Source organism: Hemiscyllium ocellatum, chromosome 24 (assembly GCF_020745735.1).
Source record: "Hemiscyllium ocellatum isolate sHemOce1 chromosome 24, sHemOce1.pat.X.cur, whole genome shotgun sequence".
NCBI lineage: Eukaryota > Metazoa > Chordata > Chondrichthyes > Orectolobiformes > Hemiscylliidae > Hemiscyllium > Hemiscyllium ocellatum.
In genome coordinates this window covers 47,033,863-47,058,914 of record NC_083424.1, presented here as the reverse complement: position 1 = coordinate 47,058,914, position 25,052 = coordinate 47,033,863, and the positions used below count along the sequence as shown (strand labels likewise).

Sequence of the window (25,052 nt, the reverse complement as noted above, 5' to 3'; positions counted from 1 at the left end):
ATACCATAAACAGGAAATGGTCTCACTTTGTGATTTGGGTCAAGATTTGTAGCTCAGGTTGAGGTTCAGCTGTTAATAGTCTCACTTGTTAAAAAAATATACTTGAAATTTAGACTTACATTTCAACTAAACCTCCTAAATTACCTGCTCAACCCATGTCAAAGCAATGTTTAAATTTGAAAGCCACAATTACTCAAAGTTCTTCCTAAATAAAGGATATTCAAATAAGAAAATAGATTTCCTAAATATCTCTGTCCAAAAATACCGAATTTCCATCACTAACTTCAGGTATATGGGTCAATTGCAGCTTTGAGAGAGTGGAGGTGAAATGGGTAGGGTCTCACTAGGAATCTGACTGCCCAGACAAGCCTTGGTTTCGTATCTGCAATCCTTCCCTGTCCTTTAACTTATGGTAAGAGAATCCTTTTTGACAGTGGTGTCTTGCATTCTACACGTAGCTTACTAATAGCAAAACCAAACCACTTCAATTGTTCTGAAAACTATTTCTTTAAATGCTTCTGCCCTTGCCTCCACATCTGATATATCTTTTAAAAATTCAATGCTCAACCTCCACTCTTGCAATAGTACTTTCTGGCCTGGTTCCTTACAGAAGCATCTTTACATCAAGTTTCCTTACAAACAAACTGATTCGGGAAGCACAAGAGAAATAATCTTGCAGAACAAGATTGGAATTTGGTTCCTGTGGTTGAATAAATTGTAAAAAACTCCTTGCCTAGGTTAATGGGTAGGATACTACCACTGCATGCCTGTACTGGAGAACATCCAGCACCTATGAAACTGCCCTCTAGTAATCACGGAGAAGCAGGGTACACCCAAAGCAGAACTGGTTCTTGGGCAATGAAATGAGAGAAACAGCACAAACATTTGGCTCTCTTTCGTTTCCCCACAGTTTAATGATCACACTGAACCAGCAACCCAAAAGTCAGTAGCTAAAGTTATAACACTGAATTCAATACAGCTAGTCACTGTGGGTTTCACAAGGGCTTCCCCATGAAATCTGCCAGACTGACTCTGCATAAATAGCTAATGAACATCCTCCATTAAAGAGTACCTTGCTCAAACATGTTCATTCTGGCCTAAGTTTGACTCCAGCCCAATTCTAGATAGTTGGTTTTTAAATGTCTTCTGGACAAAAAGGAATGGGCAATACAGTACATACTTTTTTATCAGTATTGCCCAAATGACAACACCAAAAACCCAAATGTTTTAGAAGCAGCTCTGTTACTTATATGAAGTATGATCAGGGAAGAATATATTAGCAAAATGATAAATATGCAACACAGGTCACAATCATGCAGCATGCAAACAAACCCTTTGGACCAAACAGTCCATGCCAAACATAATCCCAAAATAAACTAGTCTCACCAGCCTGCTCTAGCCCAAATCCCTCTAACTCTTTCCAATTCATGTACTTATCCAAATATCTTTTAAATGTTGTAATTGTGCCCATATCCACCACTTCTGCAATAATTGTTATTTTAGAAAAGATGATACATAAGAGTCCTTGGTGAAAAGTCACTGAGCCTCATTAATAGCCAGTCAAATACCAGAACTCTAGTCAGAAGAGGACTAACAAAATTAACTTTCACAAAAGGAATTTTCAGATATTGTAATTTTTTCCTCAATGGGGAGTGGTTTTGGTGGTGAGATACAATGAAGCTCCAAGTTCAAGTCACACTCCAGCATTTGATCCAGAAACATGAACAAACAACATGAATTCTTCCAACATATACCAATGCAGGCATTTGGTCCAGGAACAATTCCTGACCAGCCACATGATGAAATGAAACGAAATTGAAGCCTCTCTCCATAGCTTGAGGCTACAACTAATGCATAAAACATAACAACGCAGTACAGGCCCTTCGGATCTTGATGTCACACCTACCTGTGAAACCAATCTGAAGCCCATCTAACCATTTTCATCCATATGTCTATCCAATGACCATTTAAATGCCCTTAAAGTTGGTGAGGCTCCTACTGATGCAGGCAGTGCATTCCATGCCCTCACTATTCTGAGTAAAAAAACTACCTCTGACATATGCCCTATATCTATCACAACTCAATTCAAAACTATGTCCCCTCGTGCTAGCCATCACCATCCAAAGTAAAAGTTTCTCACTGTCCACCCTTTCTAATCCTGATTATCTTTCATATCTTAATTAGGTCACCTCTCAACCTTCTTTCCTCTAACAAAAACAGCCTCAAGTCCCTCAGCCTTTCCTCATAAGACCTTCCCTCCATACCAGGCAACATCCTGGTAAATCTTCTCAAACCTTTTCAAAGCTTTCACATCCTTTCTATAATGCGGTGACTAGATCTGTATGCAATACTCCCAAGTGCGGCTGCACCAGAGATTTGGACAGCTTCAGCATGACTTCATGGTTCCAAATCTAAATCCCTCTACCAATAAAAGCTAACACACTGTATGCCTTCTTAACAACCGTATCAGCCTGGGCGGCAGCTTCCACAGTTCTATGTACTGTTGAGACGGGGCTCCCATCTCCGTGTTCGTACCGAAAAGAGTGAGACACCAGGCCAGATTCAAAAGCACAAAACTGCTTTATTTGAAAAGAGAGAGAGACGTCCGTGTAACAGCAAGCTTTCAGGCTTGCTGGAGAAGGCGCGTTCCGACTTTCTCTTCGGACCTGGCGAAATTATATTTCCCGGTTGTTCGAGTCCCCGGTCCGTTCTCCCTTGATCGTTGCTCTCATTGGTCCGTTCTGTTGTGTGCGAGGGGATCTGTGTCTCCATTGGCCGCACTGAGGTGCCTGTCTAACCCCTGCTGTGCTGAACAATAGTTCAGCCATCCTGGGTCCGGCAGTTCTGACTCTGTAATCAGTAGTCCATTGTTTGGTCGATCAATCTAATTGCTATGTGTCTACCTGGCTAGGCGTTTTCCTTTACTGAATCAATAGTTCTCCATAGGGGGTTTAACAGGCATTATAATTTATCACCGGTTTCGATGGGGATTTACGTCAGGGGGGACATTAACAGTTACTCCATCGATAATGTGTTCCAAATTACACTATCCGACAGTTACCGGTTCTTTTGTTAGTTTTGACATGATCTAATCAATGGGGAATGTGACTTCAGTCAGGTAGCCTTGCAGTTGTTCGCTTCCTCCCGCATGGCTGTGATTTACTGTTTAGGGACTGAATCTGGCAATGCCTGTTGTAGCAATAATAGTACATTCCCTAGCCCCCACCTAGGCACCCCAGTTATGAATTAACCCCAACAGTACATAGATATGGAGATCTCTCTGTTCATCTACACTACCAAGAATCTTACCATTAGCCCAATACTCTGCATTCCTGTTACTCCTTCCAAAGTGAATCACCATTTGCCACCTTTCAGCCCAGCTTTGCAGCTTATCTATGTCCCGCTGTAACCTACAACATCCTTAGTCACTATCCACAAATCTACCAACCTTGGTGTCACCTGCAAATTTACTAACACATCCTTCTATGCCCTCATCCAGGTCATTTTTATAAGTAACCAGTAGACCCAAACAGACCCTTGCATTACACAAGTAACTGAACTCCAGGATGAATATTTCCCCATCAACCACCACCCTGTCTTCTTTCAGCTAGCCAATTTCTGATCCAAACTGCTAAATCACCCTCAATCTCATGACTATTTTGTACAATAGCCTATCGTGAGGAATCTTATCAAACGCCTTACTGAAATCCATATACACATCAACTGCTTTACCCTCATCCACCTGTTTGGTCACCTTCTCAAAGAACTCAATAAGGTTTGTGAGGCATGATCTACCCTTCACAAAACCGTATTGACTATCCCGAAATCAACTTATTCCTTTCTAGATGATTACAAATCCCATCCTCATAACCCTTTCCAATATTTTATCTGCAACTGAAGTAAGGCTCACAGGTCTATGATTACCAGAGTTGTCTCTACTCCCCTTCTGGAACAAGGGAACAACGTTTGCTATCCTCCAGTCTTCTTGCACTATTCCTGTAGAAAATGACGACAAAGAACAAAGCCAAAGGCTCAGCAATCTCCTCCCTGGCTTCCCAGAGGATTGTAGAATAATTCCCATCCAGCCCAGGGGACAGGTCATATTTTTACACTTCCCAGAATTACCAACACCTTGTGAACCTCAATCCTATCTAGTCTAGTAGCCTGTATCTTAGTATTCTCAACAACATTGTCTTTTGCTAGTGTAAATACTGATGAAAAATATTCAGTTAGCACTTTCCCTATCTCCTCCGACTCCACACACAACTTCCCACTACTATCCTTGATTGACCCTAATCTTACTCCTAAAATACCTACAGAAAGCCTTGGGTTTTCATTGATCCTATTCACCAATGACTTATGATGTGCCCTCCTGGTTCTTCTTAATTCTCTCTATGTCTTTCCTGGCTAACTTGCAACTCTCAAGCACCCTAACTGAGCCTTCACATCTCATTCTAACATAAGCTGCCTTCTTCCTCTTGACCAGAGATTCAACTTCCTTAGTAAACCACAGCTCTTGCACTTGACAACTTCCTCCCTGCCTGACTGGCACATACTTATCAGGGACCCACAGTGGCTGTTTCTTAAACAAGTTCCACGTTTCATTTCAATTGTGCCCATCCCCTTCAGTTTACTTTCCCATCGTATGCATCCTAAATCTTGCCTAATCACATCGTAATTGCCTTCCTCCCAGCTGTAACTCTTGCCCTGTGATTTATACCTATCTCTTTCCATCACTAAAGTAAACATAACTGAATTGTGGTCACTAGTACCAAAGTGCTCATCTACCTCCAAATCTTACATTTGGCCGGGTTCATTACCTAGTACCAAACATAATGTGGCCTCACCCTTTGTTGGCCTGTCTACATATTGTGTCAGGAAACCCTCCTGCACACACTGGACAAAAACTAACCCATCTGAAATATTAGAACTATAGTATTCCCGGTCAATATTTGCAAAATTAAAGCCCCCACAACAATTACACTGTCACTCACGCTCTTATTAAGTATTATTTTTACTATCCTTTCCTATACACCTGTGGAACTATTCAGAGACCTACAGAAAACTCCCAACAGGGTGACCTCTCCATTCCTGTTTCTAACTCAGCTCATATTACCTCAGTAGACGAATGCTCAATTGTCTTTTCTGCAACCGTAATACTGTCCTGGACTAACTATGCCCCCCATCTCCCCCTCTAATGGTGGAGCTATTCAAATTGGGTGCATAAAAACAAATTAGTTGAGCACTGAGATAAGAGTTTTGAGCATCTTAGAGGCAGGTAAAGACTTGACCTTTGAGGGATTTAAAACACAGTAATAATTATAAATCAAGGTCTGCTTGACTAATAGGGGAGATAGTGGAATTGTGGCAATGTCACCAGACCAGTAAACCAGAGGCCCATGCTCTCGGATGTGCTCAAATCAAATTTAAATTCAATGACTATGTAGAATATCTGATCAATCTCAGTAATAATGACAACTATAAATGACAGATGCAAAATTCCCACCTGGTTCACTAATGTCCCTTAAAAGAAAGGAAAATGTCATTACCCCATCTGACCTATACATGACTTTAATCCATATCATGTGGATAACTCAACCATTTTTTAAAATGGCCTATCAAGCCACTCAGTTCAAGGAAAATTAGTAGTGACACTGACATCCATGAAAGACTAAAGAAGAGCCAATATTACGAGCATAGAGATGACAGATTAATGTTTTGGTAGAGGTTTACAGAGTGTGGAATGCAGAAAAACAGCCTTGAACATGTAGAAATAATGAAATCTAGAAGTAACAAAGGCATAAACAGTCATTTATAAAACAAGTTACAATGAGAGGGCACAGCCCCATCCTTTCTGACAAGTTTATAATAGGAAGGTCAAATATTAAAGTCCTTTCCATTTCAAAATACTTTTATTTCGACTTCAAAGTACAGGAAGTTCTTGAACAAATGTGTGAAAACGGCAATAAAATTCTACCTCCATTTCAATTCCTATTACCATTCCCCACCTCACCTTACATTGAGCTAACATGTTAAAACATCTAATTAGAACACTGCGCTGCTGCATCACAGCATTGGGAATCAGCTTCAATAGTAATATGGAAAGAGATATTAAAACTCATCAGAACTTCCTTAGTCTTGCCAAATAACTGTTCTTCCTCAACTACTAGCTATGGCACAGAAGGCACTCAAATCTTCTCCCATTTCTCCAAAAATGGGTAGAATTAGATTCTTTTTGCTAGTGATAGTAACAGGATTTTTAATACTCACAAAGGAGGATGCTTCACTTCAGATTTTGTAGTAGTTGTTCTCATTCCATTTACCATTGGATTATATCCTGGAGACTCCATACTGGTGTCCATGCTTTCACTTATTCCATCTCCCTGCCTAGAGCCTTTTTCTTCCAGATGTGTAGTGGAATTACAGTATGCTGGTACAAAACAGTCTGTCTGCCAGCACAGTGGATCCTGGATACGTGCTGCAGCACATGATGCATTTTTCCCATATACGTCCAGTGTGGGAGACTGAAAAAGCTGCCTGCCAGAGGGTGTCAATGAGTTGTAACAGAGGCTGTGTGCCATCACCATAGCAGAAAATGCAACAGAGTTCAGTTATTTAAAAAGGTCAGTCCCTATAAGAGGAGAACAAATGTAAGAAAAAAAAAACAAGAAATCTTTTTGACGAGGAGTCTTAGACAAAGCAAGTTAAAATATTAATGAGATGTTAACCATGCATCAGAACATCTTGCTAATTTAATGAATCAAGGTCTATAGAGCAACTAATAAATCATAGCTATTCATTACATTTTTTTAAAAAGTTGTATTGCTGCATTAAGATGCTCAATGAACACATTTCTGCTACATAGGGTAATTACACAGAGTGCAGTTTATAAAATTGGTAGCTTATTATTATGCACATTAGACTTTACATTATCACCAGCCTTGTAAATGAGCATTTTATGCTGTATTATTTAATAAAGCATGTTTATATGTTTGGTAGCCATTGATTTCCTAAATACAACTCACCATACCAGACCAAAATTGACTGAACGCATGGGCACACTTCAAACAGGTCAGCTGCGAGGACTCAAGGTCCCAGGAACTTTCATGCCATCAAGACATGTACATCATCAACTTTAATGCAATAACAGTGAATGCAGTTTCACTCAGCAATACTACTGTCCTGCTCAGACTATTGACAATGAAAGGTTTAACTCAACATTTTAATAATAAGAATGGAATTAAATGTTGGTGCACAGGCCTGGCCTGGTTAAAGGTATCACAAGGGTACATCCAAAAAAAAAGTTTAGAATCATATATGTAAAATATTTTGCTGCAGGTCATGAACATATAAGCATAAAATTCCAGATCCATTTAAGCAGCTAGATAATACAGAAATCACCCAAAAACTAGAATAGTAATAACACCCATCTTCATTTCTGATGAGAAGAACGCCAAACTAAAAGTATTCGGCAAGTCAATGCTGTCCAAAAACAATTCTTCAGCTAGCTGTATTTGTCTGCCCATTCTCTGGTAAAATACACTGCATTGTCACAAAAGCTAAGATGACTTCCACATTCTTCACTTACCACAAAGATCTGCTTTATGCATGAAAAAGTTCAGGTCATGAAAATCAAACTGCAATGTTTCCTTACCAAGAGACATTCAGAACAAAAGGATATTGCATCGCCACAATGATTCAACACAGGTTCCTTCAAGGCTAATTTTTTTTTTAAGTAAAAGTATCTGTTTACAGGATATGGGCATCACCAGCTCAGCCAGAATTTATTGGCTAGTGGAAATTGCCCTAAAGTATATTCTTGAATCACTGCAGTCCATGGGGGTGCGAGTGGGGAGCAAATATCAACTCTCAGTGCTGTTAGGGAGTGATTTCCAGGATTTTAACCCAATGAAATTGAAGGACCCCAAATTGGAGGGGAACGTGCAGGTGGTGAGCATCCATGTCCTTAAATCTTCTAGGTGATGAAGGTTGCAGGTTAGGAACATGTTGTAAAGCAGCCTTGGAAAATTACTTTGGTACATCTTGCAGGTGGTGCACAACACTGCAAGTGAGTTGGTCGTGTAGCAAGTGACAGTTTAAGATATTGAATTAGGTACCACTCAAGAGTGCTTGGTCCTGCGTGGCACAGACAAATTGTAAGCAGTAAAATTGAGAATGCAAACATAAACTTAGGGTACAAAATTCTTTTCAATCCAAACGTGGAGTCATTTTCTTAAAACAAGGTTAGGCAAATTTGACCTATAATCTCATAGGAATGTTGCCATGCATTTCACTTTACTCCCAGGGTTTGTAAAGGAATTGCTACAGGAACTCAATACTTACAACTACAATTCACTTTTTACTTTTCATTTTAAGTCAGAGGCAGAAATCAAATGAATATTCACTGCCTTCAACACTTACTTCACCATAGGTGTTCAACATTTCTGAAAAATTTCCTTTCAGCATTGGTGCATCTTACACAAGATTAAAAAAGCAGAGTTACCTGCCTATTAAATTCACACAAAATAAATAACAAAAACAGAAAATTTCAAAATACTCTGCAGGTTAGGTAGCAACTACAGAGAAAGGAATAATATTTCAAGTCCATGTCCCAAAGAAAAGGATAAACTAAATGATCAAAGGATTGTTACTGAGAACCATGATGGAGTGCCATTGTGATAAATATGGGCAGGAAAGATGTGAGTGGCAAAATGATGGAAAAGCTGCCACCCAAAACCAAAAACTAGAGAAACAAAAAGAAAATACAAAACATGCAAATAAAAAAGGAAACAAAATAAAGGGAAAAACAGGTTATGATCTGAAACTACTAAACTCTGTACTGAATCCATAAGGGTGGAAAGTGCCTAGAGCTCACATTGAACTTTATTGAAATAATTCAGGAGAAGTCAGTGTTCAGCAAGGTGGTAAAGTAAAATGACAGGCAACCAGGACTTCAAGATTGAATGGAGGTTTGCCTCAAAAGGGCTCTGGTGCTTTTTCCGATCAATTTAAGTCACAATCCCCTGATTTTCACCCTACCTGCTAATAGGTATATTTTATGTTAGAGGTACTATAGAAATACAAGCTATTTATTCATTGTTGCTGACAATATAATCAGGTTTTGAGCATCACCTATTAGGAAGGCTAAAAAGGCATCTGAAGGTACAGAAAACATTTTAAAGGAACTTACAGATAGCCTGGCAAAGCTGGGACTGTTTCTTGAGGAAAAAGAAGGATGAGAAAAGATTTAATAGAGGTGCTCAATCAGGGGGGATCTGAATGGAGCAGAGAAAAGTTATTCCATTCCTTTATCGTGGGTACATATTGGAAAACGGCAGACGTGACTCACTATTTGAGACGACACAATGGCTCAGTGGTTAGTACAACTGCCTCAAAGCGCCAGGGACCCGATTTCGATTCCAGCTTTGGGCGACTAGCTGTGCGGAGTTTGCACATTCACCCCATGTCTGCATATGTTTACTCCGGGTGCTCTGCTTTCCTCCCACAATCCAAAGATGTGCAGGTTAAGTGAATTGGCCATGCCAAACAGTCCATGGCATTCAGAGATATGTAGGTTTGGTGCATTAGTCAGGGGTAAATGTCGAGTAATTGGGTAGGGAAATGGTTTTGGGTGGGTTACTCTTTGGAGGGTAGGTGTGGACTTATTGGGCCTAAGGGCCTGTTTCCACACTGACCAGATTCTTCTTTTACTATTTAAAACGAGAAGGCAAGTTGAGGAATTATAGACCAATCTAACCAACATCTGTCGTAGATTTATATTTAAGGATTGGGTGGCTGAGCATTTGAAGTTTTCAGTTGACTAGAGATGACCAGCACTATTTTGTAAATGGTAGGCCACAGTTGACCAAAGATTGTCTCATTCACCGCTTCTAATGAGAGAAAAAAAAGTGAACTGGGGAATGTACATCAATCATACTTGTGGATTTCCAAAACACATTTGATAAAATTGCAGTTTTTATTTTACCAAGCACCACTAGCTTAAGTTGAAGCTCATGGTTTTGATGTCAAACACTAATTAGGTTAGAAAATGACTGAGAAGCATGAGACAGTACATATAATGACATTTATTCTACATACAGGACATCATTAACATTCTACGAAAGATCTACATTATTAAATTTAGATGATACAGCAGAAAGCCACATATCTAACTTTTGTGCTAAGCTAAAGTTGACATTTGTAAATCACAAAAATACTGTCTTGATTAAAAAAAGTGAATGAAATCCACTTCCAACAGTCTTGCCTAATGTGGGGACACAGTAGGTCAGTCACTATACACAAGGAAAATAGAGCAGAATACAGGATATGGACACCAGATCTTAAGCAAAATAAATTGACCTTGGAAGAACAGTATCGATTTAGAATGATAGTTTTAAATTACAAGGACACACTTAACAAATGAGTCTTTCTGAGAATACAGAAGAAGGAAGGATGATTTAATCCAAGATTTCAAGATATGAAAGGAATAAATAGAAGAAACTATATTAGGAAATTTATAATATTATATCTTCAGGAAGACAATGGCCTAGTGGTATTATTATTGGACTGTTGAGCCAGAGATCCAAGTAAATAGCTGGGCGCCCAGGTTTGAATCCCACCAGATTGGCTGGTAGAATGAATTTAATACAAATCTGGAATTAAGAGTTTGATGATGACCATGAAAACAGTCAATTGTCATCTGGTCCACTAATGTCCTTTATGGAAGGAAACTGCCACCCTTACCTGGTCTGTGACTCCAGACTCTCAGCAATGTAGTTGACTCTCATCTGGCCTCTGGGCCAATAAATACTGGTCTAGCCAGCGACACTCATCCCACGAAATGAATACAACAGAATCAAGATCTTTCAGAATTAAAATGGAGGGGAAGATAATCATACAGTAGCAATGACATTGGACTGGTAATTCAGAACCCTAGGCTAATGTTCTAGAGGGGTCAGGCAGCATCCAAGGAGCAGGAGAATCAACGTTTCGGGTATGAGCCCTTCTTCAGTAATGGATTCCTGAAGAAGGGCTCATGCCCAAAACGTCGATTCTCCTGCTCCTTGGATGCTGCCTGACCTGCTGCACTTTTCCAGCAACACATTTTCAGCACTGATCTCTAGCATCTGCAGTCTTCATTTTCTCCTGATGTTCTAGAGACATGGTTCAAATCCCACCATATGAGATGACTAAAATTTCAATTTCATAAAAAAGTAAAAGTAAAATCTATCCTAATGGCAACCACTATCAATGGCCACAAGATCTTCCTTTTTTACCTGGTCTGGTCAGATATGGTTGACTCTTAACTGGCACTTTGGGCAATAAATTCTAGCCCAACCAGCAAACAATAAATTGCTCCTCCACAAATGACAATTGATGCCAGATTAATGCATTTTAACACAAAACTAATTGTCATCTAAAAGCAGTAAGGATCATGGAAAATCAGATTTGTAAAACTGCCACAATTTAGTCAAGTGGCAGTACAGGTTCAAATCCAGGTCACAAATCAACAAGGAGTCAGAGTACTTTTTAGAATTCAGAAGACTTCCAAAACCAAAAGGCATTCTGAGCAAGCTGTGAAGTCTCAATATCCAACATGCAGGTTGATTGACCAGAGCCAATTACAATCTCTGACAATTATCTCACCACCTGCCCCACATCCATGTGCACGTTGATCGTCAAGTTGCCACATGATTTCTGCTGCCAAATGCCAAGCAGCTACAGAAAAGTGTTGGCTTTGCCAGCTTGTTGCATCAGGATTTGGTTTTGCAAGATAAAGTAAGTTTGTGGTGGGATGCAAAACAAATGAATAAGAAATATACTGGGAAATGATGTGTGATACTGTAGTACTATAAATATAGGACTGAAGAGGTACATCACATCAATGCAGACTCTCGACAAGAGCAGCTCAGCTAGTCCCACACCTCTGTCCAATCTTTGCCGTTCTCCAGACTTTTTTTCTTCAACTACTTATTTAAATAGGTACATGCAGGAAGAAGAAGAAATTTGGAGAAAGCAGCTGCATTTGACATTCAATATCCATGCAACACAAGCTGAACAGGGTTGCAGAAACAAATCATGACCAGAGATGAGCATCTACACTTGAAAGCAACAACAACATTCTGGGTGTTCCAGAAGTCTGTCTGCAGCGTGGCCAACAGCACAGCGACATCATTAATTGCAAGGTAAAGTAACAAAATGAGTGACAAACCTGGACCATCTAAAAAGAAACCAAAACTGAACAATTCCTACGCAGAATGGAAAAGAATTTCTGTTCACAAGTGCAAAAAGGTAGTGAGTGCATTAAATGTCACCGAAGTACATTGATAAGTAGATGGGTGAATTTGGAATGACACCATACAACCATTTGGATAATATACTGTTCAAGAGAAACTTCAGAAAAACAAAGTTGATGAAATGAACAGAGTTTTGGAAGTTCAAGTTTTTTTTCCTAAATCAGCATAAAGTAAGGCCTGCAGCAAAACATCATTTCACGTTTGCAATTTCTGAAAAACACAAAAACCACTCAGTTGAGGAAATAATTAAAGCTGTATGACAATGGCTGCTGACTCTTCACACAAAGACTATTAAAGCATAGAAAAATAATGGTATTCCAAAACATGTCACTCGGCACTTCCACAGGAGCAAGGAGAGTTGAATGTTTGCCTTCAGAATCTTTCAGCATCTACAGCAGGACCTGATATACTGTAAATGCTTCTTGCAACCTTTTGATGGATCCACTGGCATGACCAACCCAGCACAGTTTTTAAAAGGAGGTAACTAAAGACATCTCCTTACCCTAATTGATTTTCATAGAAAGAACACAAGGGGTTAGGATGTCTAAAGCAAATTCAAAACGTGCCTGAAAAAAAAATCAATCTCAAGAATCTGGCTTCCATCACACATGTGCACCAGCCTTACTGTCACAGCTGGAGCCTTTTATGGATTTTGCATAGATTATCCCAATTTCTCCTCCTATCAATTACCACTGTATGATCCACCAGCAATCAATAGCGAGCAAAACTGTGGACTTTTCTCATATTAAAAACAGTTAAGATTGTAAATTCAATTCTAGCAACAGCCATTCATCACCTCAATTAATTGCTTCCTTGACTAACTCAATTTTGCCTGCAGTGAACCAATCCATCACATTGAAGTAGAGGGAAGGTCCTGCAAAAACTTGTTTTTTTGTCATCCTCCCACCAGACTGCTACCTCCTGTGGGATGTGACTGACATCTTCCTAACAATTCCTCTCTCTCAGTCTAGGGGTGAGATCTGATGCCTGAAACTGTTGATTAACTTCAGTTTATTTACTGGTATAACATCAGAACTGCAAACTACATTGAAAGGATAGAGACTGAGCACATATGTTCAGTGGTGAGAGTGCATTTAAACTGAAACTGAGTCTGTGATTCTCTTAAATTTAAAAATAAAAGAAATCAATACTTCCCATGTCCAGAGAAAATACTGGGGAAAAAAAAGACATCCAGACAAAGAAAAATTGTTTCGCCCAGAAAGCATCTATGCGCACCTGAGGAAATTAGCAGAAGAACTCAAAACAGGTGATTTCTGAGTTTAAATATAATGGAAAATATTATGTTAGTCTCAAGTCCGTTACTTCAAAATAGATGGTGGTGGTTTGGCTATCAAATTCCATAAGGGTTTGATTTACAAAGCAAGGTTATATGGAGATAATTACATGTAATGAATCAGAAGTCAGATCAAGGGCTGAGATTTTCGCAGACTCAGAACAATACCTATTTCCATTCTTCACTTTTAAAACAAAAAGCTGACTTTGCTGTTTCTCAGAATTATTTGGTGCTATTCGCCCATTTGAAGATAATCAAGCCTAAGTATCACATTTACATTTCAGATATCTATTTGACGCACAGTATACAACTATCATTCTCAAACTATTATCCAGTCTTTAAAGCACTAGTAGATAACGTGTAGTCACAAGTATCATACCAAAACTTGGTGAGAGGCTGACAAATTAAACAATTATTTTATTTAGCTTTAGAAAGCACTAAAATGTAACTATTGTCGTTTTTAGGGTTAGACTTAAATTCTAAAGTGATTCTGTGCTTCAAAAGATTGGGGACCACTGCTGCAGAATGAGACTAAAAGTTATCAAGGAATATGGACAAAGATCAGCCTTGATCTTATTAAATGGAGATGATCTGATGGGCCAAATCGCTCTCCCGGCACCTAATTCGATTAGAGTCTAGGGATACAGCACGGAAACAGACCATTCAGTCCGACCAGTCTCTGCCAACCATAATCCCAAACAAACTAGTCCCATATTCCTCCAAACATTTTTCATTCATGCACTTATCTAAATGTTTTTTATACGTTGTTATAACTGTACCTGAATCCACCACTTCCCCTGGCAGTTCATGCCACACACGAGGCATGTTCTTTACGCAGAGAGTAGTAAGGGCGTGGAATGCCCTACCTGCTAATGCAGTCAACTCAGCCACATTAGGGAGATTTCAGCCACCCTTGGATAAGCACATGGATGATGATGGGATAGTGTAGGGGGCTAAGCTGAGAATAGTTCACAGGTCAGCACAACATCGAGGGCCGAAGGACTTGTTCTGCACTATATTGTTCTATGACACACTAATGATTTCACTCATGTCTTTTTTAAACCTTTTGCCTCACCTTAAAAATAAGCCCACTAGTCTTGAAATTCCCCACCCTATGGAAAAGACAACTGCCATTCACCTTATCTATACCTCATGATTTTATAAACCTCTGTAAGGTCACCTCTCATCCTCCTACACTCCGAGCCTGTCCTTATAACTGACTACCTGGTGCAGAGGTAGTGGATAGGCTTATTAATTGGGCTTCTGCCCTGTAACGTGGACCTTCAAATCGATTTGAGGTCTATTCTTCATAACAAAACATTTACAACGTTAACATTAAACATTTAAAACATTACAAGTATGTGCAGAACACAGGGGGTTCATACCCTTGGACCAGAAGGCTCATACTCAACTCCCAACTAACTGGTCCAGAGGTGTTACAACATTTTTTAAAAAAACAGGCTGGTTAGATTTTTTTAAATGCGGAATAGAAGACACTCATGTTCTGAAAGGCGAGACTCCATTATGTGCATTAGTTGCAACACAATCAAGTTATCCGGCATAAACACTGATCCATAACATAGTCCCTCGTGGATCAAAGCATCGAGAAAATGGTTTAAAGATGATCAAACGGGATTTTAAATAAAAACAGTGTGCTGTCGACCTCTAATACTCTGTGGGATCAGAACGGCCCTGTAAACTATTTGTTACAAACGGCCCTATCACTGGCACCGTGGACGCCGCCTGGCGTTTGGATTTTGTCTGTTCTGGAAACTTCTAGACGTTTCTCACCTTTTCGACCTTTACGATGTCAAAGCAGGCGCAAGACCATCTAATGCTGTGACCGGAAGATATTGCAATAATCCACGCCGGTTTACACCTTGGGCTGCTACATCAGGCGGCAGTCTGCCAATACACACAAAGATGCTGGGCTGTCATATCGCCGAGAGTAAACAGGCTTCTGCACACGGTGCGCCAGAAGACGGCCGAGGGCAGATTTCTGATAAATGCACCAATAACTGATGAAAATTCACAGCACCCCCGTTACAAGCGCTAGGGAAACAAAAGCGCGACCCACGTGAAATAAACGTTTCAAATCGTTACTGGTCCACAATGTTAATTACGCACGTTTGCTGCAGACAGCGCATTGCTGCGATTGCACTGACAGCTCGGACACATACACATTACATGGTGTCAGCAGCAGCTGAAAATGTTGCTGGAAAAGCGCAGCAGGTCAGGCAGCATCCAAGGAGCTGGAGAGTCCACGTTTCAGGCATGAGCCCTTCTTCAGGAATGAGGAGGGTGTGCCAAGCAGGCTGAGATAAAAGGTAGGGAGGAGGGACTTGGGGAGGGGCGATGGAGATGTGATAGGTGGGAGGAGGTAAAAACAATGGCTGCAGACGCTGGAAACCAGATTCTGGATCAGTGGTGCTGGAAGAGCACAGCAGTTCAAGCAGCGGGAAGGAGGGTAAGGTGAGGGTGAGAGGTCAGTGTCAGTGTGAGGGGGGATGGTGACAGGCCAGGGTGGGGAGGGTGACGGGCCAGGGTGGGGAGGGTGACGGGCCAGGGTGGGGGGGGGTGACGGGCCAGGGTGGGGGGGGTGACGGGCCAGGGTGGGGGGGGGTGACGGGCCAGGGTGGGGGGGTGACGGGCCAGGGTGGGGGGGGTGACGTGACGTGACGTGACGGGGGGTGGGAGGTGGCAGGGTGGGGGAGGTGACGGGGGGGTGGGGGTGGGGGTGACGGGGTGGGGGTGGGGGGTGGGGGTGGGTGGGGTGGTGACGGGTGGGGGGGGGGGGGGTGACGGGGTGGGGGTGGGGGGGTGACGGGTGGGGGTGGGGGGGGGTGGGGGGTGACGGGGTGGGGGTGGGGGTGGGGGGGGTGGGGGTGGGGGGGGGGGGTGGGGGGGGTGACGGGGTGGGGGGGTGACGGGGGTGGGGGTGACGGGGTGGGGGGGACGGGGGGGGGGGGGGGGGGGGGGGTGGGGGGTGGCGGGGGGGGGGGTGAGGTGGGGGGGGGGGGGGGGGGGGGTGCCGGGGGGGGGGGGGGGGGGGGGGGGGGGGGGGGGGGGGGGGGGGGGGGTGGGGGTGGGGGGGGGGACGGGGTGGGGGGGGGGTGACGGGGGTGGGGGGTGGGGGGGGTGACGGGGTGGGGGGGGTGAGGGGTGGGGGTGGGGGGTGGCGGGGGGGGGGGCTGGGGGTGGGGGTGGGGTCAGGCCGGGGTGGGGGGGGTGGGGGGGGGTGACGGGGGGGGTGGGTGACGGGGTGGGGGTGGATGTGACAGGCCGGAGTGGGGGGGGGGGTGACAGGCCGGAGTGGGGGGGGGGGGGTGACAGGCCGGAGTGGGGGGGGGGGGGGGTGACAGGCCGGAGTGGGGGGGGGGGGGGACAGGCCGGGAGTGGGGGGGGGGGGGTGACAGGCGGGGAGTGGGGGGGGGGGGGGTGACAGGCCGGAGTGGGGGGGGGGGGTGACAGGCCGGAGTGGGGGGGGGGGGTGACAGGCCGAGGTATTGTGGTTGGAGGGTTCCCAGGTGGAAGATGAGGCGCTCTTCCTCCAACTGCGGTGTTGCTGTGGTCTGGTGATGGAGGAGTCCAAGGACCTGCATGTCCTTGTTTTTGGGGGGGGGGGGGGGGGGGGGGGGAGTTGAAGTGTTGACCCACGGGGCGGTTGGGTTGGGTTGGTTGGTGTGAGTGTCCCAGAGGTGTTCGCTGAAACGTTCCGCAAGTAGGCGGCCTGTCTCCCCGATGTATGTCCATGGACACAGCGGGCAGTGTCAGAGGACACACGGACGAACTGATGGAGCGGGCGGCGGGCGCGAGCAGCAACGACCCCCCTCTCTCCCGCGCGCAGCCCCCTATAGTCCCTGAAGCCAGCACGAGGGCTCAACGGTCAACGAACCGAGCTCAAAACACCCTCCGATCACCACGACATCGCCTCGCCGGTTTGTTTGTTTGTTCACTGCCTCCTCCGTTTTCAGACCCTCTCTCTCCCCCTCCCTCTCTCCCTCTCCCCCTCCTCCCCCCCCCCCCCTCTCTCTCCCCCCCCCCTCTCTCTCTCCCTCCTCCCCCTCCCCCTCTCTCTCTCCCCCTCCGTTTACCGACCTGGATGTGCAAGGCTCCGTTCCGTCTCGCGCCCGCTCTGCCCCGCCGCTTTCGCCTCCACCTCCCACGTCATGGCGTCACCGCGGCAACAAACCGAGACGCAGCCCAACAATCGGGCGCCTCACGCACGCGCAGAAGCAAAGCCAGAGGGGGCCCCGCCCCACTTAAATCGCCATCTTTGTTAGGGGCGGAAAGGCCAGCATCGGCGCATGACGGCGTGGCAAGTAACAGGTATCACTGATGGCATTGACAATAGCCGCTTGGTCGGGCTTTGATCACCTGCAAGAAGCTTTTAAAATTAAAACTTAATTTTAAAGGAGCCCAAACATGTGTGTATGGAGTGAGAAATATTCTTTTCAAAATCTCATTAAAGATATATTCTATTTTATACCAGGGCAAATTCCTTGAAATCCACTTTTTAAATTTAAACCACTTAGTTTTATTAATGTAAATAATCTAGACTTCACTAAGTGGTTTAAGTTTTTAAAATATCAGTTTAAAATTTAATATCAAAAAGTCAAGCATGGGACAACAAAGTTCACTAATTGCAACCCACAATTACTTACAATTTGCCAACAAAACTTTTATTGCCTGCAGGGTATGGTGTACCAAAAAGTCTGGTGAATGCAGTTCTGTTAAATTTTCTTTAATGGAGCTGGCTTTTCTAGAATTACTGATGTAGGTAATTTTGGAAAACATTCAACATCAACTGAATAAAAATGGCTTTCATTTATATAATGCATTTTCACTGCAGAAATTCAACGCTTCTTATATAATCACCTTACAACCATTGCCACTATTATTTAGAAGGACAAGGGCAGGCAATGCACGAAATCACTACCAACTGCAAATTCTTCTCCAAGCCACTCACTATCTTAAGTTGCCCGAAACGTCGAATTTCCTGTTCCTTGGATGCTGCCTGACCTGCTGCGCTTTAACCAGCAACACATTTTCAGCACTACTTCTTCACTATCACTGCCTACTTAACAGCAGTATTATGGTACCTACACCAAATGGACTCAAGCAGGTCAAGAAGAAAACTTAACACTCACATCACTTTTTCAGGAGCAGCTAATGATGGACAGTAATACCAACATCTTATGAATGAATGAAAAGAAATCAGGATATCCCAAAGTGCTTTTTGAGCCAATTATGTGCAGTAATTATTCTATAGGAAATCCAATCCATGTTTGAGGCATTTTGTTTAGAGGATGACTCTGGTGTTTGCCTTCCTTCCTTTCCAAAACAGCATTACAGAGTTTTGTGGCTGTCCCAGTTCTAGCATTGATATCACCAAAGGATAATGGGCATGACTACCTTTTGGACATATGATAAAAAGTGAACAAGACTGAATAATTCCTTTTTGGCTGCTTCTAAAGTTGGGGCATATGGATTGATGACTGATGCTTCTGGGGATTAGGATGATGGAGAAAGGTTATAAGGCATTTGTTTAGTACACAGCAGGCTGGCTGAGAGAACCCAACAGAGTCTCTTTTAGAATTAGAATTAGAATCCCTACAGTGTGGAAATAGGCCTTTCGGCCCAACAAGTCCACACTGACCCTCCGAAGAGTAACCCACCCAGACCCATTCCCTATCCTGTATTTACCCCGACTAATAATCTACACTTTTTTTTTCTCAGATTAACTTTTCCAGAAAAAGGTGCATCTGCCATCTTGTTGTTTGAGCTGATATGCATCTGCCCACCAGACATTACACAGAGTAGTAATGCCAATGTTAGAGCACTGGGGTTCCATGGTTATGATAGCAGTTGGCATTTCAGATCTATTATTGCTTGGATTGTCCTTTGTACTTGGAATATCTGGTTAGGTGAGTAGGAAGTTGGGTCAGGTCAAGGAGATAAGGAAGAGGAGGAGTAGGGCCAGACATGGGATAGGGCTGGGGATGGAGGGAATTTGAAGCTGCTGAAGCCAGCATGGAGGCCATTTGGCTGAAAGCTCTCCAGGCAAATGATCAGGTGTTGATGCTCCAGTTTACATTGTTCCGACTCTTACAGTGGAAGAGGCCAAGGATGGACATGTTGCTGGGGGCGGGGGGTGAAAGGGAAATTAAAATGGATGGCGACTGGAAAGTCGGGTTGGTTGATGTATGCAGAGCGCAGATGCTCCATGAACCGGTCCCCAAGTCTGCATTTGATCTCCCTTATAATCAGGAGAGTCAAAAAGTGTGGCACTAGAAAAGCACAACAGGTCAGGTAGCATCCAAGGAGGAGGAGAATTGACATTTCAGGCATAAGCCCTTCATCAGGAATGATGAATGTTGAATGTTCCTGATGAAGGGTTTATGCCTGAAACATCGACTCTCCTGCTCCTCGGATGCTGCCTGACCTGCTGTGCTTTTCCAGACCACACTTTTTGACTCTGACTCTCCAGCATCTGCAGTCTTCACTTTTTCTCTCAACCCTGTATGGAGGAGACCACATCGGGAGCAACAATGCAATAGATCAGGTTGGGTGACAACTCATTTTAATTGTATGAGGAGTTGCAAGCACTTTTTACACAGATACTTACATAATTTCCAATGAATGCCAAGGAACCTTAAGTGATACCCTTCTCCAGTAGTTCCCTAGATGATCTCCAGGCTATCATATAGGCTGATCCTGCCTCTCAGTTTTCCACCTTGGTAGGGGGCAACTGATACGGAAAAACTGTATTGCAGTGAGCTTGATAATGAAAAGGACTCCAACAAGAACTCAGTGGCAGGGAAGACAGTTTCAACAATCACACTGAGGCCCTATCAGAGTAGAGTCTTATTTTACTGCAATAACCACTAACAACCGAAGGAAGACTTAGACAAATTCCTGCAGCTGATAAGCCTGACAAGGTGTGCACAAAGATCAGAGAGCTCTGTTTTCAAGGATTGTCCTCAGTGCAGTAGATAAAGTGTTTCAAATATAGTCCAGGAAACCAGAAAAAATGGAAAGGTACCATGAAAAAATGAAGAACAAAAATTGAAAATAATGGAAGACTTATTGCCATATGGCCAAAGGATGGTTCTACCAAAGTCGATATGAAGTGAAATCTTACAGAAACTCCACAGGAGACATCTAGTTATCAGAAATTGTTGAGCAAGAACAAAGCAGTATGGTGACTAGGCATTTCCAAAGGCATACAGGATTAGATTTTGTCATGCCTAACGTGTCATACACAACCAAATATCTACAGAATAAATTATTTAATCAAGATTTCTGGGAAGGCCAAGGAAAAGCCTAGTAACAGATTTATTTGGCTTTAGAGGGAAGATGTATTTAGCTCTGGTCGACTATTACTCAAGATGGATTGAAGTGTGAGGACTTCATTCACCTGCAGCAGACTCTGATGAGAACACTGAAAAGGATTTTTGCAATATATGCTTTCCCAGAAGAATTAGTATCAAACAATGTGTCTTAAATGTGTTTCCACACTGTAAGTAATCCAAACTAATCTAAGTAATGTAGGGGAATGCGTCTGTGTGCTCTTCGGAGGGTCAGTGTGGACTTGTTGGCCGAAGGGTCTGTTTCCACACTGTAAGGAATCTAATCTAATCAAATCTAAATCATGAATAAAGATTAGGGGTCAGCAACACCCAGGTGGTATGTTTTCCACTGCATTCTCAGTCCAACAAAAAGGCAGAAAGTGAAGTAAAACAACTGTAAAGTGCTTAAGAATCCAGACTGGGAAACTCAGTTAGAGAGTAACACCATTGAATAATGAGTGTTGCCAGCAAACTTGTTAATGTGAAGGAAGATAATAACAGATACATCAGCTTTAGGACACAATTCTTGTAACAAATGTAAAGGAGAAATTCACAGCGAAAAGCAGCAGCGATAGTACAACTATAAACATACAGTGAAAACTCTGCCAACCTTAAAGCCAGTGCAGAAATTCTGGTTAAGGAGCTGGAAGCCAAAAATCATGGTCATCAGAACAACAGATCAGTTGTGATCTTGCATTGTCTCTGTGCCTGACGGGACATTCTGAAGAAACAGGATGGCATTGCTTTTTCTACAGCTGAGAAATAGACCATGTATGATTATTACAGAATGTGGGTCAGCCATACCTCGAGTACATCAACAAGATACAGCATAGTACAATTATTCCAAACATGATTCATTACCTTAATGCTGGACACAAGTGAACCAGATCAGGATATCAAGTCAGGGTTCCAGATTGCCTTTAACAGTGAGCTTCAGAGTTTGAGGAAACTGAGGGATATGGTGATAATAGTGATAAATGATTTTAATAACACAGAGATGAAGTAGGTAGAAATAAACAACTGCGATAAAGTAAACCAAATAGAGAGAAATTTGTGTTGTGTAGTTTTTTTTCAGTGAAGAGTGTGAGGGCAGTGTGGAAAAAAAGAGTGGGTAATATTCTGATAGCGTGGAAACAAAATCAGGACTGAATATTATTGATGAAAGTTTTAGTTTCACATAACTTATTTATGACAAACCTTTTACATTGATACGGAGGGAATTGGTGCAGAATAACTGAGATAGTTGAACACCAACTTGTTGTTTAAACATCACTTACTGTATGGCATAATCTAAAGGCACCCAATATACCTTAGAACAGATAGTCAGTGATGATTTTAGGATCCAGTGCTCTTGTTTTTTGCCTGACTATTTCTTTAACAACTGTTCACTGTTGAAACAAAGTTAATTTGGCACAAATAGCCTTGCACAACATTGTTGCCTCTAAGGAAAGGCACAAGCAGAAAGGAAGGAAACCAAAAGCAAATTTGAGTGTTTCTTTTTGCTATTATAGTGCACATTTATTACAGAGGAAGGAAATTACTTAAAAGGGCCTGGGGTTCCTCTAAATGTTGAAATATGATTTAAACTTGATCTCACTGAGATGCACCTACATGACTTCAGCACATTGAATTAATGAATCAGATGTTGTGGAACAGGCCATTTCTGAATTCTTCAGCTCAAAATAGTAACTGAAAGGTGCAGTGACAGCAATAGGACACAGAGTCTCAGGGAACAGTGGACCAGCAGTCTCCTTTACAAAACCGATATAATAAATAAAAAGGAAGGTGAATTAGAGTCAAACCAAATACAGAAAGAAAAATAAAGAGCTAGAAAGACTAGATTAAACAGAAAAACTAATGAACAGCAATATTTTGTAAATCTTAAAACATAAAATTAACCACCTGAAGGAAGAAGACTCCACAATTACACACATGCTGGGCTAGATAAGTTGATTGGCATTACATTAACAACATAAGAAGATTTTTCTTTAAAACATGAGTTAATTATCTAAATTAACTTTTTGTCTTGAGTTTAATGTGTAATTTAATGTTTCAAAGCCAGAAAATATTTTTAAACAAGGAGCCAAAATATTGTTATTGCAAAACAAATAGTAAAGTGGAAGTTATTGGCCAGCGAATTCTGGAGATTTATAAACCATGTAGTTAATTCCCTGAACTAGCTTGTTGATTTGCACATTAATAATGGCATGGATCATTAACAATCTTTTGTTCTCTTGCCATGTTCTGACCCCATGTAAAATGAAAGGGAAAAATCAGAAGACTGGAATTTTCATCAGATTGTCAGGAAATAAAAGGGGAATTGTATGAGGAGCAATTGAATAGTGCTGAGGGTTAGCAGTGACTTTTCACCTTTGTATCTGACATTTGTCTCACAGAGTCAAGCAAGTTCAGTACCACCAGGGCCCTTGAAATTTAGCGATGTCTCCAAAGAGTCCATCAACATACATAATCCATAGACTGCAAAAACAAACAGAAATTGCTGGATAAACTCAGCAGATCTGGCAGCAGCCATGAAAAGAGAATATTGTTCACACCTTCAGTCCAATGGCCCTTCTTCAGAACTTTGTAGTCTGCACACAGGATACAATAAGCATGAAGTCCATTCATGATATTAATCCAGTTCTTAATGGACGGAGTTAACACAGCCTAAAGCTCATTTGAAATGAGCAATCTCAGTAGCTTGGGGCAGCCACTGCAAAGTCACAGTGGGGAAAGGCTTTCCACCATAGTACACCAAGAGATTTGTGACTTACAGAACCATGCAACGTGTATACCTACCACTGAATGCATAACCAGGCTGTACGATTGCCACTGAATGCATAGAATAAATATGGCAAGTGGATAGAAGCACCTAAGTATGCAGCATTTTCAGTTCTGTTTTATTGCGATTTCTGAAATGTCGAATTTGAAATGTTTGGGAATGTAGTTTAAACATTTTGTAAACAAAGTATTTTTTGCAACGAAACAAATCAATCATGCTCAGAAGCATCTGGAATGCAAATTTTCTTTGTAATCCTAACCTGGTTAAATTGTAAACCATTACTATGTTATGAGAAGAGAGTCTGATTCATGGGATCAACACTGGCATGAAGATGTAGCAAGAACAGTTAGTTACCTGTTAAGCTTTGTCCTCAGATGAGGGCAGGTTCGCTCTCATTAGTCAGAGGGTTGCCATGGGAACCAGGAGCTAGGCAGTCTCCAAGATCCCATTTTGGTTTTCTTAAGCACCCCCTCCCCACTGCCTTTTTGTTAACTTCAACCCCCTCCCCATTTTTCATGGGAATGATGTGGTCAATGATGTTTGATGAAGGTAATCTGATGTCCTTATCTGGTTTGGCATCCATGTGACTCTAGACTCTCAGCAATGTGGCTGACTCCAAACTTGCTCTCATCATGAAACCAATAACCTCAACCACTGTGTTTTAGAAGTTTCTCCTGCTCTCAATCCTACACGTATTACATCACTTTCTAAATGCCTTCATCCAGAACAAATTCTGACTTGGTAATCTAGGGAATTTTTAAAAAAGTTCTCTCATGGAAGAAGAGCCAATGATGATTGAGTTGTATAAAATTATGAGGAGCATTGATAGGGTAGACAGGACAAAACCTTTCCCCTTGGCAGAGGGACTCCATAGTGATTGTAATGAGGTCAGGTGGATCTCATTGAATGAGTACCCTGATTGGACCAGATTAACAGTCCCATTCAGGGAGCTCTACCTGTCAGACAAATGTAGGAGTGTCTGGCATTTTGATACTCAATAGACAGACAGGAAGCTGGAAGAACACAGCCCGAGCCCCAGCCCCAGCCCCTTTTTCAGGGCCTGCAGTGTCCTTCAACCTCCTGTCTGTCTATTTTGGATTCAAGCACCTGCAGTTTTTTTTTGTCTCTAACCTATTTTGATACCCAGAGCTGTATCAGTGACGGGATACTGGCCTCTGGAGTTATTTCAGGATCAATGATTAGAGGGTATAGATTTAAGGAAAATGGCAGGAGATTTACAAGAGATGTGAGGAAAAATTGTTTTAACCAGAAGGTATGGGAATCTGGAACTGTGTGTGTGGATGGAAGAGGCAGAAACCCTGAGAGTA

At 42.4% G+C, this 25,052-nt stretch overlaps 1 protein-coding gene across 3 annotated transcripts in view; it reads right to left on the bottom strand.

Annotated features, from left to right (window-relative positions):
• LOC132827391 (coiled-coil domain-containing protein 117-like) overlaps positions 1-17,754 on the bottom strand; it is a 37,930-nt gene extending 20,176 nt beyond the window's left edge. For 2 of the 3 annotated variants that reach the window (XR_009645994.1, XM_060844056.1), the window contains exons 1-3: positions 17,689-17,754; positions 15,382-15,495; positions 6,271-6,631 (exon numbers count right to left, since the gene is read on the bottom strand). Coding sequence is in view for 2 of the 3 variants with exons in the window: in XM_060844056.1 (XP_060700039.1) it covers positions 6,271-6,587 (317 nt within the window). In the remaining variant the exon portion in view is untranslated. Of the gene's footprint in view, positions 1-6,270; positions 6,632-15,381; positions 15,496-17,485; positions 17,553-17,688 lie in introns of those variants that run through there. The other variant, XM_060844057.1, reaches the window with a different exon arrangement.
• Positions 17,755-25,052: the final 7,298 nt, after the last annotated feature.